General features: G+C 41.3%; 1 protein-coding gene across 19 annotated transcripts in view; it reads left to right on the top strand.

Annotated features, from left to right (window-relative positions):
* DLG2 (discs large MAGUK scaffold protein 2) overlaps positions 1–17,779 on the top strand; it is a 1,248,672-nt gene that overhangs the window by 1,000,858 nt on the left and 230,035 nt on the right. For all 19 annotated transcript variants that reach the window (XM_089512900.1, XM_089512903.1, XM_089512905.1 and 16 more), the window contains one exon: positions 6,913–6,981. In XM_089512900.1, coding sequence (XP_089369026.1) covers positions 6,913–6,981 — 69 coding nt within the window. The remainder of the gene's footprint in view (positions 1–6,912; positions 6,982–17,779) is intronic.

The following is a 17,779-nucleotide window of genomic DNA, read 5'->3' on the forward strand; positions in this document are numbered from 1 at the left end:
CATTATTTTGTCCCCAAATGCCCCTAGGGGGTGAAGAATTTCACCATGCTTCCCCCTCCAAGTGATTTCAGGCTCAGGAAAGGCCCTTTTCCTCACTACAGGAAGGGATCTGGATGCCTTCTTAATCACTTTCTGTTGGTAAACGTGCTCTCCTGAGCCTAAAATTACCCAGAAAAGGCCAGCAATGGGCAAAATTGCCCCCTCCCACCATTTGAAGGCAGAATAAAATAGAGAAATGTCTGTTGAGGGGTTGTGGCCCTCTAAAGCAGTGGCATCTCTAGGGTGGGTCTCACCCAGTGAGGTAACTCTTGGTGTCACCCCCCCCCCCCCGACCTCCTCCCATACTGCACAATACAGAATCCTTAGTAATAATTTTGTACAATGTTATTCATAAATCATTCCCATTTATCCTTGGATGTAATGGCAATAATTGTGACAGAAGCAATTGGCAAAAATAAAATTATACTTTTATATTACAATGCCATATGTTCAGCCTAAATGCACATGTATGTAGTTCCATGTGGTTAAAGGGAAATTTTGGTTAACCGTGATGATTTTAAAGAAAAAATTATTTAAAAAATTAATTTAAATTTTAAAAATTTAAAAATCCCCAAAGCCTTTCCTTTCTTCTCCCACTGAGCTTCACTCCACCATCTCTTCTACTGAGCACCAGCTTTTTTAAAGAGACACAGGCAAATAACAAAGCCCATTTCTGCCAAAAGGCAGATGTTTGTGAAGCAGTGGTGTCACCCCACCCTTAAGGGGTCACCTGGTGCATTCTGAACCCCATCACCCCCTAGTGACTCCCCTGTCTAGGGTGCTTAGGGGGACCAATGCAGCTTCCAGCTGACAACATTTATGCAGCCCTAGTCCCAATAAAATAGGAAGATGAAGAGGAGTTGAGGACAACATCTGCCCCAATCTACCCAATAAATGACAAAGATTCTGTAGTTTAGAGCATAGCATAAATGTTCCATGGGCAGAGCTAAGCTATATCTCTCCTCTCAACCCAATCAGCTCCAACTCACCATATAGTTGCAGCAGCACCCCAGATGGAAATAATATTTAAAAATGTTGGCAAACTGGTGAAAAGCATGTTTCCCAAGTGCTTGGAAAACCCTGACAAGAAGAATCCTGGACTGATGAAAATCTGCAGTTTGGGATTTAGTCTGCCTTAAAAATTGCACATGGTTGATTTTCATAGAAAAGAACTATGAGCTTTATCACATTATCAGGCAAATGGGATTTAAACGAGAGTAAAACTAGAGAAAACCAGGAAATGCCTGACGTTTATCACATGACATTTCCTGGTTTTTTTCTAGTTTAACTCTCATTTAAATCCTGTTTGCCCGCTAGTGTGATAAAGCTCACTGTCTGCAAAGTAAACAGCATTTTCTGCCCTGGAAGTAATATTTATGTGCTGAATTGCAAGGAGCCTTTGAAAACTGGTTTTTTTAAGGCTTTCTTGCAGTGGAAGAATAACGATGAAATTACCTATTGCTCCTTTTCAGAAGAAACTTAGGCCAGGTCTGTATGGACCAAATAACATGTCCTCCCCCACCATCTTCATCCCAGATTCTGGTGCAAACTGTACTGACAACATATGGCCAGTTCAGCACTGGACCTGCATTATACCACCCTTAGGCACGTTACAGACCGCCCCTTTGGGGCGGCCTGTAGGCGCTCCTTTCCCCGCCGGATCAGGGCCTCAGCTGCCAGAGCGGCAGCCTCCAAGGCTCCGATCTGCTGCTTTCCAGGCCACAGGGAAGCGGCAAAAGGCTGCTCCCCCGCGGCCTGGAAAGGGGTGTCCTTCATGCCCCAAGGACACCTGACGGTGGCAGGGAGGAGGAGAAAGGGGCCACTCGGTCCCTTTGTCCCTTGCGTCGCTGGCGCAGCCATCTAAAGGCTGTGCCAGCGACGCAAATCGCGGAATGAGCTCTGTTTCGGAGCTCCTTCTAGAACCACGGAAAGGGCACTCTATGCACCCTTGCATGGCACAAAGACGTCATGTCCACGCTGCCCCGTTTGGAGGCGGCGCATTCATGACATCGTAATGGCGGCCCCTATGTGTATAGGGCGCGCCATTTTGTACATCCTGGGGATGTACTAGGGTTAGGTGCGTGCATAAGGCACGCACTTTCCCTAACCCTAGTACGTCCCCAGGATGTATTTTACGCCCATCTGTAACGGGCCATTAAATGGATTTTAAAAACTCGCCTTTTGCCCCAGATCTTCCCATAAAATCCAGAGCCCTCTTGCATAATATGTGGCAACTGTTTATGTCCTGCTGCACCTCCTGGCACAGGTAGACATGTGATGGATTGAGCACTTGTGTATGTGACTAATAGGAGGCCAGCCAATGCTTATGCACTGCCCTGAGATTTTTCAACCACTATTAGGTTGTGTACAGTTTTTCAAAGACTTTTAAAAACAAAAACAAAATCAAGTTTCATAAACTGAAGTAATGTAGAAAAGAAGTAAAGTCTCAGGAAAAAAGAGATAATTTTATTCTTGAAAACAGCCTAATATTCTTATAGCCTTCTTTAGGCCTGCTGAAAGAAAAGGGGACCATACATAGGTAACAGTAATTACACCAAGATACAATTCAAAGATATTACCATGTTAATCTGTAGAATCGATATGTGGACAGATCTTGGAGCACCTTTGAGACTAACTGAAAGAAGGAAATTGGGAGAATGAGCTTTCCTAGAGTTCATACTATGAAAAACTACTGAAAATAAAAAATAGTAAAAAAAGTAAAAAGTAGTAAAAAGTCTACTGAAGTCTACAAAAGCTCATGCTGCCAATTTCTTTCTTTCAGTTAGTCACAAAGGTGCTACAAGATCTCTCCACCAAGAGACAAGCTAGAATTTACAAAATCAAAATCACAAAAAGATGTACCTGTGCAAAGGGATAATGATACTGCTTGTTACTAATTCATTTCACAGTTAAACTTGTTGGACTATTTTGTTTTTGCTTACTGCAGACATTATGTGTTCCTGTGAATTGCTGTAGCATGCTTCTTAAGCTTTATTGGAGTTAAAAATGGCATCAAAATTATACAGCTTGTTTCCTGTTTTGTTTTTTTTAAAGTCATTTCATTGCCCAACATCTTTGGTAGTCTTCCTTTGTACTTTCCCAGGTGGAAAAGAAGTCCCCAAGGAGTTCTGTTTGAAAGCTCTGTCAAGATGTCAGACAGACATAACTGATTTTCCCAAAAGACTTGTGGAAATGAACTGTGTTTGACTTGCACTACATCAATGTATCTGTCTTATGCCAGCTCAGTCTCAGTGGGCCACTCTGCATCTTCTGCTCCATTCAATTAACTTGTCAAAGTCATCTGTACCAATGGGGAAAATGGAGAGCAGCCATTTTAATTTATATCATGTTTGTCGGCTCTTAGAAATGTTAATAAAACATTTTGTTTACTCATGGTATTCTGATCCCAAATCCATCTGCTCCAACCAGACAGGAGCTGTAAGGCCTCTGCTACGTAAACAGGGTTCGTCTACTTGCAACGAATGTCTCATTGGTTTGTATAAATTAAGCAGTCCCCTTTAGATTAAGGATGTAAAGCTTTACTTATTTTTTAATTGCAGGCATGAATTATGAATTTTCACACATTTTTCCCTGCAATCCAACAATATTAAATATTCTGTGCAACCGTAGACTATTATTTTTTGTTTGGCGCACTGTCCAGGAATATTCATCCTCACAAAAATACACTTGAGATTTCTGCAGAGAAAACAATGGCTGAGATCAAGGGCACATTGCATGTATCTCCATATACAGAATGGCACGCCGATTGTGCTATGTGCTTGCATTGAATGACAACATGCTGCAATTGCACAAACACCCCAATGGGTAACAAAATGCACATGTGCATCACATGTGCACCATTGTGCACTGATGGGCGCATGCCTCTGTATGCACAATGACAGTGTGTGGGCAGTTCCACTTTCACAGTCTTGAAATGAATGTCAGGTTTCTGCATGAGGAAGAAATGTCCTGATGCTTTCATAGGAGAACCTATGCATGTGTAAGACACTGGCAGCATTCCAGCCAATATTTTTGTACATGAAACAATGATTCTTGCACAGAAGGTAGGTTTTCTACATGGAAAACTCTGTATCCTGTGCAAAAAAAAATTATTTCCTTATCAAAACAATAAAAAAAACCTTGTGCATTTCTGCAGAAATGCAATTGCCTGGGAGAAATACAAAACTGAAGAACTTAATATCTGCTCTTTCTTTACTCTATGGGGATATCCATAGAGTATCAGAGTTCTCTTTCATCAGCAGCACTTTGAATAATAATGCACATTCTCCACATCCCTAATCTAGCCACCCCTCCACTGCATTAAATGTGGCAACTTATGAGCACAGGAAACTGGTGTGCATGGTGCAGAGGGCTCATAAGTATCCACATTGTGAATGACTGGCTATGATCCAGAGTTGAGTGAGACAGGGGGAAAGAGATGATCCTTTACCCTCAACAGCAAGGATTGCATAGAGGACTGAGTGATTTCAGACATGGATCTGGCCTCAGTGGATTAGATATGTATCTGAAGATCTGAAGATGTCCCTGGCTAATCCTGCGCTTGGTAGCTCCCGTGAATCACTTAATGGAGCACACCAAGCCAATGGAAGGCCTACAGTTTTGCCAGCATTACATGGAAGCAGTAATTTCACATACCAGTTCATCCAAATAGTACAGAGGAGGAAAACTCTGGTTCTTGGGGCTAATCCATGCACAAAAGGTCCCACTCCAACCCATCTCAATACTTTCCTCTCTCTAAAGTTCTTCCTCAGAGTGAACAAGATTTCCTAATGTACTATTGCCTTTTCTTATGAGTGGTGATGATGGGGATACCCTACTTTCACATTTTCAGTTGATGATTAGAGATAAAAGAGGATTCCCTCTCAACCAGAAAAGTAAGAGTTGAGAAGCATAATCCTTCTGTTCTCTTCATATTTTGTGATGGTGGCTATTTCAGGCAGAGTGTTGCCTTTGAATAACATTGAACTGAACTATGTCCAGGCCCATGTCACAACTTTTTTTTTTTAAAAAAAATGAACAAATCAGTAGAATAATGGTGTTTCATACCATTTTAATGCCCATGGCTCCATGCAACAGAATCCTGGAATGTGTAGTTTTGTAAGATACCAGTAGTCCTTAGAAGAGAAATCTAAATGCCATGTAAAACTACAAACCCCAGGATTTCATACGATGGAGCTATAGCACTTAAAGAAGAGTTAGACTGTGTTATTTCTACAGTGTAGATGCACTCTAGTTCTTTCACTTTGTCCCGTGGATGTAATTTTCCAGCAGAACTGATAACTGAAGTGTGCTGTTAAAAACAAAGAGAGAGAGATGAGACAGTAATACCCTAGAATGCATAGTAGTAATATTAACAACCTTAAGACCAGGGTCCCAAGCATAGTGCTATGCATGAATATGGGGGGAAATGGGTATGTATGAGTTCAAACCTGTTTTTGCTTCAGTAGTTCTCACCAATGGAGAGAGAAACTGCTCTGTCCTGTCATTTAGCCCAGTGGTCCCCAAATGTGAGTTTCCAGATGTTAGACTGCAAAGAACCTGTCTGACCATTGGCCACATTGGCTGAGGCTTCTGGAGGTTGACATCTAAGCAAACTCAGTGGACCTTATCTGGGGATCTGCTGATCTAGCGTGAAGCCCTAGAAAGCTCTTCCCCATGATAGCAGGCATTATAGGGCTGATATTTTGTCCTGGTGATGCTGGAGACTAAATGTGGCACTATCAGTGTAGAAATTCTGCACTTCACCCTGAGCCACAGTTCCTACCCAAATAACTCAAAATGTTAGTGGCAAAGCTGAGGCCCTCCAAATGTTGGTGGACTCCAGTTCCCATCTACCATACCAGCCTGACCATTGGGGAGGAATGATGAGAGTTCATCAACCTATGGAGATCCATAGTTTTAACAAGTGCCTTGTTAGTTCTTCAGTGGAAGCTGCAGTTGCATGTGTCTGCATATATTGCTACTTGGGATCTCAATTATATTTTAGGTAAGCCTGTAGTTCTTGTTATAGTAAGATGAAGAAGTCATATGATCAAGAGTCCACTGATGTGGACTGATGTTTTTTCATTCCTAGGGATGGATGGAATGTTTTTAAAATGGTCAAAAATGTGTTTCTCAAGTGTCAGGGAATGCTGATGAGAAGAATCCTGAACTGATAAAGCATATTTGCAGTTTGGGATTTATTCTGTGCGAAATGTATATTTTTAAAATATTGTTTTGCACAGAAAACATGCAATATTTCTGTGCAGCAATATTATCCTCTATGTGGAAACTCTAGTTACCTGCACAGAAAATGCCATTTTTGTGCAAACCACAAACACTGTGTGCAGACATGTGAATTTTGCACAGAACAAGCCCCTAGCTACAGCATCTTCTGTTTAGAAAACAGCAGTTTTTGCATAATATTTATGCATAAAAGCATTTTTTTTCTGTGCAGAAATTCAGTTTCCTATGCAGAAAATGCTGGGGGATATTACCAAACAAACAAGCCCATGTACATGTTCTATGCAGAAAAGACCCAAACTGCAAATAGGTTTCGTCTCTTGCAGAAGAAGGAAAATTGCAAAAATTATGTACTCCTTCCCTTGAGAATTAGCAATAAATTGCATTCCTCTTCTTCATTTTTTCTTTCTTTCTCTTCCTTTTCCCCTCCCCTCCCCTCCCTTCCTTTCCTTCTTTTCCTTTCTTCCCTTTCCCTTTCATCCCTTCCTTTTTTTCTTTTTTTCTTTTTTTCATTTTTTCTTTCTGTCTTAACTTTTCTTTTCTTTTTTCCTTCCGCATTCCCTTCCCTTCCTTTCCATTTTCTTTCTTTCTTTCTTTCTTTCTTTCTTTCTTTCTTTTCTCTCTATGCAGTCATTCCCAGCACAGCACAGTCAACCGGCCACCCACAGTGAGCATACAACGGAGCATTTCTGTGGAAGGGTAAGAAAGACTAATGAATCAGTTTATTTGTATTGTGATTACTTCTTGACATTGATTCTGTGTTTCAAAATGGAATGCATGTATATATTAGCAACTCGATAATATTGGTTATCTCTTAATAGGTTTTCTGAAGAGCTCAAAAGACTCTATATATTTCCCCCAGGCAGTCTCTTATGGGTAGCTTACAGATTCAGATCCTCTTAGACTGCATCCACATTGTAGAAATAATCTGGTTTGACACTCTGGTGACCGTCCACTATCCAAACTACAATTCCCAAATTCCATAGCATTGAACCATGGCAGTTAAAGTGGTGTCAAACCAGATTATTTTATTTCTGCAGTGGGGATGCAGCCTTAGTTTCGGAAGCAAATTTTCCTTTGACCTCATGTTTGCGCCAGGCTCAGAAAAATCAGGGAATGTGTTTTGCCCACAAAAGTTTTGATGATGGTTTGAGACACCTGAAAAGATCTGTCCATTCAGTATGAGGGCAGAAAATACTACTGTCTCAGTAGTGTTGTTGTTGTTGTTACATTTATATCCCCCTTTCCCCTGGTTGGGATTCCTGGTGGTTTACAAGAGATTAAAAAACTTAGTAAAAATTCAAAATAGACAAAAGTTAAAAGATAATTAAATCAAAAAGATGAAAACAAGTATAAAATAAAACCATATTTAAAAAAAAAAACTCAACAAAAATACATAACAGAAAGTCCAGCACATTGTTTAAGTGGGATGGACCTTGTAAACTCAGTGCTCAAAGGTCTGTTGAAACAGAAAGGTCTTCACCTGTCTGTGAAAAGGAAGTAAGGAGGCCTAACCCCTCTGAGAAGGGAGTTCCAGAGCCTGGGAGCAGCCACCAAGAAGGCCCTCTCCCCTATTCACACCAGATGTACCTCTGAGGGTGGAGGATCAGAAACAGGGGCCTCCCCATGTAGATCTTAAAACACAGGGAAGTTTATAAAGGAGGACACAATCCTTGAAATAATCTGGACCTGAACCATAGGACAGCAAAGGTCAAATCCAAATTGTTCCCAGAAATGAACCAGTTGTCAGTGCTGTTATAACAAGGGAGTTGTGTGCTCCCTGTATCCAGTCCTGGTTAGCAATGTGGTTGCAACTCTTTGGACCTGCTGAAGTTTCTGAACACATTGTCAGTTAAGTACATGAGGTGGAGAAACAGGTTACCATCACCCCACTCCTTCTGTTACCCTTCATAAATCAAGAGCAAATTTATGAAGAGGCGAGCTTCTTTTATCCACAGAAACTGCCTGTGTGATTGGGGATGATGAAAAATCAGGATGGAGGACAACAAAAATCATGATGGAGGAGGTAGAACTAATCTACTCCCTCTATATCTGAGGACTTCAAGGTGGTGCATGATAAAAATCAGTTTAGGACAATAAATGATAACAATAATTTTAAAAGACTGAAAATATATTAAATCATGTATCATTTAAAACCAAACCATTGTCAACCAGTTACAATGATTTGAAATAATGGCAAAGATAGCCACTGTGCAAGTTGGGTAAAATCTGTTAGGCCCTAAAGCCATATTTCTGACTACACACTGGTATAACACTAGTGTTTGTGTCAATCAGACCTTGTGGGGGATACTGTCATTGGGTTGCCCATAACTGCAGTGGAAAAGGCCCTCTGCAATGATTGTAAGTTCCTATCATACAATCATTTCCTGGTAGGTGATCTCCAGCTATCATGATCTATCATTGGCTAAACTGCATAGTCAATAAGAAAACCAGCCTTCTTTTTTCTCAAAGGAAGGAGAAGAAAATAGAAGTGCACCTGCATAGATAAGGATGCAGGTGCTTAAAATGCAAAAATCTGTTGAAAATTAGCTAGACGTACCCAATCATGGCATAGTGGTTTGAGCATTAGACTATGACTCTGGACATGACAGTTCAATTCCCGCTTTGCCATGGAACCTATTGGGTGACCTTAGGCAAGTAACATACTCTCTGCTTCATGGGCAGGCAATGGAAAGCCTCCTTTGAATAAATCTTGCCAAAAAGTCCTATGATAGGGTTGCCCTAGAGTTGCCATAAGTTAGAAATGATTTGAAGGCACACAACAGAGAGAGAGACAGACAGAGAAGCAGAAGTGACTTATGGGCTCTTCCGCGTTGCATTTTGGGACAACTCCTGGTTGACAATGCACTCCCCATGGCCAACTATGGAGGCATGTGGGGGAAAAGTATGACCTTGGCTGAAGTTGCCAAGCCCTGCTTTAATATGGCTCCTCTTCAGTGCATTAGCATTCAGCCTGCTTCCATGCACTAAAGTGCATATGTGCAGAGATGCAACTGACTCACACAGAGGCCCCTTGCCTGCAAAAGTACATGGACTTCCAGGTGGAAAGGCCAGTAATATACCCCATGCAGAAGACAGGTCCATCAGTGTGATCCCATTCCCCATTCATTTTGTTGAACCTCCACATGAAAGCAACTGGAGTCACTTTGGGTCTTTCTATATGAGTTTTATTTCCTAGATCATATTCTTGTTCATGGAAAATGAAACCTATTGAGAAAAAAAGAAAAAGAAATTCTGTGTGAGCTGTGCATGGATGCTTAGCTTTGGTACATGACCTATTAGATTGCTTATGACTATTTTAGTAGCTAAATCTTCTATGATAATTGGTTAAAAATGACTCATCCCATCCTGACAACATTTTCAAATATTCTACAAATGACAGCATTGAAGGGAATGACCATTAGTTTATTAGTTAGCACATGGGTTAGCATGTTTGCATAACCAACCACTTGTACAAGCAGTTCCGTTTTTACCAGTTTGTGTAAGGAAGTCTCAGAGACCTCGGCGCGGTACAGATCATCCAAAAAGGACGGTCTCCCGGCCCCTAGTTTTGCCCCGCAGGGAGGCCACAGCCGCCAAACCGCGCTGCTTCCCTGTGGAGTAAAAAGAACCCACAGAAAGCGGGTTCTTTTTGCATCACGCTTGTGATGCCTGAGTGCACCAATGATGATGTAACAATGGCGGCGTGACATGAGGACGCTATGTGTCCATCACGTAACAGTGGGGGCACCTGTATACATGGGGCGCTGCCATTGTTATGGCATGGTAAGGTTAGGGACCATGCAGTTGCCACGTGGTCCCTTAACCCTAGTATGCCACCAGCATGGTTCAAAAGGTACATCCGTACCGTGCCCTCCTTACCCAAGTCTTTTTCCAGGTGACTCAGGAGTCTGTGTCACTCCCAGCATTGATGCACAGTAACAGCTCTCCTTTCCTCCCACCATACTGGCCACTCAACTTCCTCTACAGTTTCACAGAATTACATTGTTGGGCAGTTCTGCTGCACCAGCTCTCCAAAGGATCCCAGCCTTTGTGTTACTTTTGAGTGTTCAAAATCAGCACAGTTCTTCTAGAAACCTTTCCAAGAGGTTTATTTCAGAAACCAAGAGAGATACAGCCCTGGAGGACTTCTTGTTGTTGTTGATGATGATGCTGTGTGCCTTCAAGCCATTCCTGACTTATGGTGACCCTAAGGTAAATTTATCATGGGGTTTTCTGGGGCAGAGAGTGTGCGACTCACTCAAGGTCCCACAGTGGGTTTTCATGGCCGAGTGGAGAGTCATAGTCCAACTCTCAAACATAAAGTCATAGTCCAACTCTCAGACAACTACACCTTTATAGTCTCAATTTTGTGCATCTTGCAGAAGAAGCACAAACACTCATATAAGAGAACTGATGGTTGAACTGGAGTGATAAACTAGATAAAATGCAGGAATAAAGATTAAGAAGAAATGAAATGTAGATGGGGTTTCAAGGAATCAAGGAAAGCTGAAAGTCCAAAACAAATTAAACATGTATAAATTACTGATTGATAGGAAGGAAGGAAGGTGTGAGAGTGCAGAAGCATATAAGGAGTAAGAATGTGATGAGAAGGTTAGAGTGAGTAGAAGCTAGGTGGATTTCCCACAAGGGGGACCTATTGAGGGACATTCTTGCCAAGGGTTCTTCAGAGGGGAGCTTGCCATCGCCATCCTTCAAGGCTAGGACAGTGTGATTCCCCACAAGGCGAACCTATCAAGGGGCATTCTTAGCAAGGTTTCTTCAGAGGGGCTTGCCATCGCCATCCTCCTTGGCTGATGGGGGGATTCACCCAAACAGTGTGATGTAGATGTGCATCATTTGATTTACTGGACAAAAAACCCTGAGAACAGGATCAATGCAAATGGTAATGTGAACTTCATCAGGGTTGAATTGCCATGGAAAGATTCGATCGGATTAAATGTACTGGGAATTTTGATTCAGTATTCCATCTTTGAATCTCCCCAGATCTCCTCGGCACAAAAATGTTATTGTGAATGTGCTCTGAGTCAAAATGAGAGCCAGTGTGGTGAGGTGATTTGAGTGTTGGACTCTGGGAGACAGGAGTACAAATCCCCACTCCACCACAGAACCCCACTCAGTTATTTTGGGCAAGTCACACTCTTTCATGCCTGAGATAGAGGCAGTGACAAACCCCATGATATGTTCATCTTATGGTTAACATATCTCAGAAATGACTTGAAGGCCCCCAACAACAAGACAACAAATGCCAGCTTTGGAATCATGATGTGGGAGTTCTGTGATTAGTGGCTCCTGTGGCTTCCTGGTACTTTGTAGTCCCTGAGTTAATTCTGGGGGTGGTAATACAATGTTCTGGGAGAGGATGTATAAGCTATGCTTCACTTGCCCTTTCACTGTTAAAAAAAATAACAGTGGGCCCATAACCAAGAGAGAAACAGTAACTGTATATGCCCTTTTCTCATAGCTAAGAAAATTATGTTTGAAAGCAATTTGTTATGAAGTTTGTAACAAACGCCAAAAATATAATTTACTACAATGAATGAAATCACACATTACATTACTTTTTTGCCATGACTTTTGTTTTTAAATTAACAATCAGTTTTAGGATCAGTAAGTACTGGTGACTTCCATGTTGGTGGGAAGTTACCAGTGAAGTCACCAAATTCAGTCGTGAATTTGCTCTGGGTTTCAGTCCAAACTTTACATACACTACTAAAGATATTAAGTCTAATTTGAGGATAAAGTTCCAAATCTTGAATAGCTACTTTAAAGTTTGGGCCAGATTCTTGAGTGAATTCAACTCCCCACTGATATGAATATCTGTCTTTGGAGGTCTCTTTCAAGTCAGTAATTCATTGCATTGGTTTCTCCCACAGTGGGCTGTGTTGTATTTTTATTCTACCCTGATGCTTCAACTGTGAACACAGTCATGTTTCAGATACAGCATATAAATGTAGCTAAACACACCCACACACACACATTTGGAGGAGGGATTTACATAATGAGAAGGATAAACATCCTTTCCAAAAGTGCCCCTTTTCTAATCTTCACCAAAGCCACCTGGAGCAGCTAATGAGTAAATATAAAAAGACTAATAATGGATAATCTCATGTGTCACATCTGTTTGGCCTTTTGCTAGAATTCTACACTCTAGTGGAGATGCAATGCAAGGTATTTAAGGTTGAGCTTTATTTCTTGAGTTTTAATCTCAGAGTTATTCTGTATTTTTAAAAATACAATGCTCTTAATGCCTTGGCTTCACTCTTGTTGGTGATGTTGCTAACAGCTATCAAGTCAACTTTGACTGATGACAATCCTATAAATAAGAGACCTCCAAGACACCCCGTCATCAACAGCCTTGCTCAGGTCTTGTAAATTCAGGCCCATGGCTTCTTTGATTAAGTCTATCCATCTGTAATGCAATCTTCTTTCCTTACTGCCCTCTACCATACCAAGCATTATAACATTTTCTAATGTGTCATGCCTTCCCATGGTATAGCCAAAGTATGATAGTCTCATTTTAGTCATATTAGCTTCTAGGGAGAGTTCAGGCTTGATATGCTCTAGGGCCCATTTCTTTGTGTGTGTTTTTAGCAGTCCACAATATCCATAGAACTCTTCCCCAGCCCCACATTTCAGAAGAGTTGATTTTCTTTTTGTCAGCTTTCTTCACTGCCCAGTTTTCAAGCCATACAGAGAAATTAGAAGTATGAGGGCATGGATAATCCTGACTTTGCTATTTCATGATATAAACCTTGCACAACCTCCATGTTTTCATTCATAGCTGTTTCACCAGAAGGTATCCAGTAGCTCCATGTAGAAAATCTTCCCATGCCCTTAAAGCTTGTTCCCTCTGCAAATTAGTGGCTTGGGGAAGGTGGAGTGTCATTTAGAATCCAGGGAAAGGCAACTATGCATACCATACACTTCATCTATCTCTCACCCAAATTTCCAGTGCATTCACCAAATGTCTGCAAAACTGACACCTACACCCTCCCACTAGCTGCTACATGGCCCATGGAGAATGCACTAGCCTTTTCAAACATGATTGCATGAACAGACAACACTAGATGCCTTGCAGCCAGTACTAATGGAAAAAAAGTAGAATATAAAGGAATATAAACCTGCCCTTTTAATTATTTAATTGGCCAATTAATTAATTGATTGATTAACTAACTCACTGAAATGAACTTGGTGAAACTGTACAGGCAGAGCCTCATGTGAAATTGTGAAGCAGGGAGCAGCCATAGAGTTAACCAGAATGGAACATATGCCCACTCAAGAAAGTTTATTTTCCCTTGGACTTGCCTGCATTGTCAGTCATTGTTGCTGTGTGCCTTCAATTTGTTTTTGACCTACAGTGAATTTAAGGCAAACCTATGACATGGTTTTCTAGGGCTAAGGAATGTTTGATTTGCCCAAGGTCCCTGAGTGGGTTTCCATGGCTGAGCAGAGATTTGAACTCTGATCTCCAGAGCCATAGTCCAACTCTCAAACATTACACCACACTGGCTATCAATCATACAGGTTTTTATAACTCCACAGTTATCACATTAGGGCCAAGATCCAGCATTAGGGCTGTGTGGCAAAATCTCTGCAGGCAAAGTTAGGCATTAATTATGTTACACAGCTGTGCTGAATGTCAACATTGTGCCAGTGTAAAAAGATCAAAATGCATATGGAAGTCTGTACACAGTGCAAAAGTGTGCTTCTATGTGCAATGCACATCCATGTTCAGTGGCACGGCATATGAAACTCTGATTCCCCAAATTAGAACTGAATGTGAATGTTCTGCCTTGGACAAAATCTGACACTTTCATAGAGAGACTTGCACCAACAGGATTCTGGCCTAGTTGTACTAGGCTGGATGACCATCTGTCAGGAGTGGTTTGATTGTGTTTTCCTTCATGGTGAGGTTGGAGGTTGGACTAGATGGCCCTCGGGGTCTGTTCCAATTCTATGATGCTATGATTCTATTCAGCTTTCTTTTGGGGTTCCAATATGTTAGGAATTTCTCTAGAGCAATCCCTGTTGGCATGTTTGACATAGTTACCATTAGTTTTGGTGGGTGTTAATTAGAAGAAACTGTCAATCCATACTATCCAGCATTTCACAGATGGAAGCAGGAACACAAGTGGCCATGCAACATCAGAGTCTAGTCAAGGTGGCAAAAGTTATTAATGAGGAAGAACACACAAGCTAGGGGAAGCTGCAGCAGTTTGTTTTTGCTTGATGCTACTGGGAAGGGCAAGATTCAGCCCCTCCTTTTGTGTCCTTCCTGTTGAGTTAACTGAATGAAATCTACTTTTGCACTTTGAACTCAGTTTGCAGCAATTGAAGAAAGCTGAGGACAAAGGGGGAAAGTGGGGAGAAGGAGAGAGAATCTGGGGCATCTCAAAAGTAGCAGAAAGAGTGGGATGACAGACAATTCATGAGGACTGTTCCTTTCCTGGTTTTTGTCCCTTCGGAATTACAATTTTAACTCTTATTTTGTCTTCAGGAATCCTTATATCGAGTTATCCCTTCATTTCCCCATATGTAACTCCTGAAAACATTTCTTGACCAACTTTCTATACTGGTACTGTAGAAGCTCATTTCAAGCTTATCTGTCTCCAAAATATCCCCAGTAAGATGATCATTAAACAGTGAGTTTAAAGAAAAGATAATGGAGCAAAATGTGTGTTTAACTACAGAGAGAAAAGGAAATGATTTTTTAGAGATGTTGCCCACTTAGCAACTAAACTATCAGCTCCATCTACTGGTAACAGACAGAAAAGATTCCTGATAACAGTCCATTTTATCATTTAAAATGTGCAGGAATACTGGATGGTAGTGTTTGGAAGTAGTAAAAGGAATATTGGGTAGTGATACTTGGAAGTACTCTTTATTTTTTATTTCAGCTCCTTTCCACACAAACAAAAAAACAGCAGACAATAAAGTATGAGTTCAGTTCTCTGATAATGCTAGCTTTCTACTTGCAGTGATTTATCTCATTTTAAAAAATAATGCAACATTTTTTAAATGTACAGGCCATTCTGTCTTACGACCTCATTCCCATTGCATCTTGCTAAATGGGTACGTACATCAGATTAATGTGTGATTCTTTATGACTGCCATTTTCTTTGCTGTTGCAAAGCATAAATACTTTCAGATTCTTTGTGCATATCAGATAATAGCTTTACACCGCGGATGGAAAACCTTTGACCAGCTGGTAGGTTGCTAGGTCTCAGGGCACTGGCTGAAGTCTCAGGGAATTTCTGTACTTCTGTACCCCATAGTTTTCATCTGTGAAATGTTGGTGGGTGTGCTGAATAGGACATTCTGTTTTAAGTTGAAATGCAAATTTAAAGCCTAGACCGCTTTTCACAAAGGCTGGGATACTTGTTAAGTCGTTGTTATGTCTTCAGACCATTTCTGGCTTATGATGACTCTAAGGTGAATCTATCATGGGTTTTCTTGGCGAAACTCATTCAGAGGGGGTTTGCTTTTGCTTTCCTCTGAGGCTGAGACTTACCTGGGGTCATCCAGTGAAACCTGGACTTTCAGATCCTACTCTAACACTCATATGACTATACCACACTGGCTTTCAGCTTAATTGTGTATACAGTTCACAAAGTTCAATTGAATGCAAAGTTCACAAAATTCAATTAGTGCCAAGTTGTTTCTGCTTCATTAAATCAGCAGGGAAGGAGAGGAGAGGAGGGTTACAATCTTACCCTTCCCAGTAGGCACAAGCAAAAGCAAACTGCTGCAGCCTCTGCTAGTTGTGTTCTTTCTCATTAATAGCCTTTCCCATCTTGACTATGCTCTAATGTTGTTTGGTCACATGTGTCCCTGCTCCCTTCTGTGAAATGCTGGAGGGTATATAGCAGGGGTAGGCAACCTGCGGCCCGCGGGCCAGATGCGGCCCGGCAAGGCCTTGGGACCGGCCCCCACCCAGTCCTGCTGCCAATTGCCGCCGGAGCCTTTGGCCTCTCACATGAGGGCATGGGGCCTTTGGCCTATCAGGAGGAGGTGGGCAAGGGGGGGCAAGCAGCAGGCAAGGGGGGCAATTGTCTATAGAAGCCTCCAAAACATGCATTTATATTAACATTTTTTTAAAAAATCAGCAAAAATTTTTGCGTGTCCTCCATTTATTTAAAAAAAAAATGTCGTCCATTTGAAAATTTTGTCCTACATTGGTCCCGGTTTATTTATTTAATTATTTTTTAAAAAATTAATTATTTAACTTTTGGCTTCGGCCCCCCAGTTGTCTGAGGGACAGCAACCCGACCCCTGGCTCAAAAAGCTTGCCTACCCCTGGTATATAGGGAGTAAGAGTTATATCAGCTAGACAAGGCTGAGGGAAAGGTAGGAAGGGAAATGGAAAGACAAGGCATAAGAGAACATTGAATGGATGGAAAGTGTGGGTGGGTTATATGAAAAAATCATTATGCAAAGGTATCTAGTTAAGACTTACTGAAAGAAAGAAGCTGGTAGCATGAGCTTTTGTAGGCTTGAGTCTACATTCTCAGATGTATGGTTGTGTTATTTTATTATATGCAGAGAGCTGACTGTCTCTCAGTGTTTTTAATGTGTGTAAAGCATTAAAAATGCAGCTTTATACTATTCAAGTTTCTCATTTACAATATTGTGTAACTCCACTCTCAGATGCTCACTAGGAGGCCTAGTTGAATGTTGTCTTTATAACATATTAATCAGAACTGCTAAGATATTTCATAGTGGTTTGGCATCCCAAGAAAAAGGATAGTTCAGTATACTTTATTAGCCTTTCTTCAATGTTGCATACCAACTAGAGATGAAGAGGTAGAATTCAACTATGTAGACATCTGAAGAACATCATAGTTAAGGCCACAGGTTGCATTGATTAGACTCTTATGCAACTGCGCTGAACATGTAGGCCAAGACTGTTACCCACAAAGGTGTGTGAGCGCTTAAAGAGCCTCCACCTCTCATAACAGTCTACCTTTAATATATTGGGGAATCTTGGCTTGGCTTGACCTGCCAGAGGGGGGTAACCTTAGGACCAGAAGCACCAAATTATGCCAGCACTAGCTAATAGAGACATCAGGCATGGGTGAACTAAAAGAACTTTTGTTTGGAATAAATATGAAAGAAAACACATATATGAAAGTATCTATCTCTAATGCCCAGCCTGTAGAGCTAACCAAGATGTGGAAAGGGATAGTAGAATTTCAGGGTTGGATTAAGAGGTTTTATCTACCTGTCCTGAAGAATAGTCCATGTAAAGCAGGAATGGCTCAAACCGCGAGGTTTGAGAGTGTCAGTCATGGGATGCTAACAGAAACAGATGGAGTGCTGAGAATAAAGAGAGAAGAACAGCAACTCAGACTGAAGCCTGAGGGTGACAACTATTTGGAAAACTGGGGGGGGGGGGGGGGGAGGTTTCACTGAGGCAAAGAGTTTTCTAGTTTTATAAATACTGACCGCTTTATCACACTAGTGGGCAAACAGG

This window comes from Sceloporus occidentalis, unplaced genomic scaffold, assembly GCF_023333645.1.
Source record: "Sceloporus occidentalis isolate IW3139 unplaced genomic scaffold, rSceOcc1.0.p SCAF_2, whole genome shotgun sequence".
Classification (NCBI taxonomy): domain Eukaryota; kingdom Metazoa; phylum Chordata; class Lepidosauria; order Squamata; family Phrynosomatidae; genus Sceloporus; species Sceloporus occidentalis.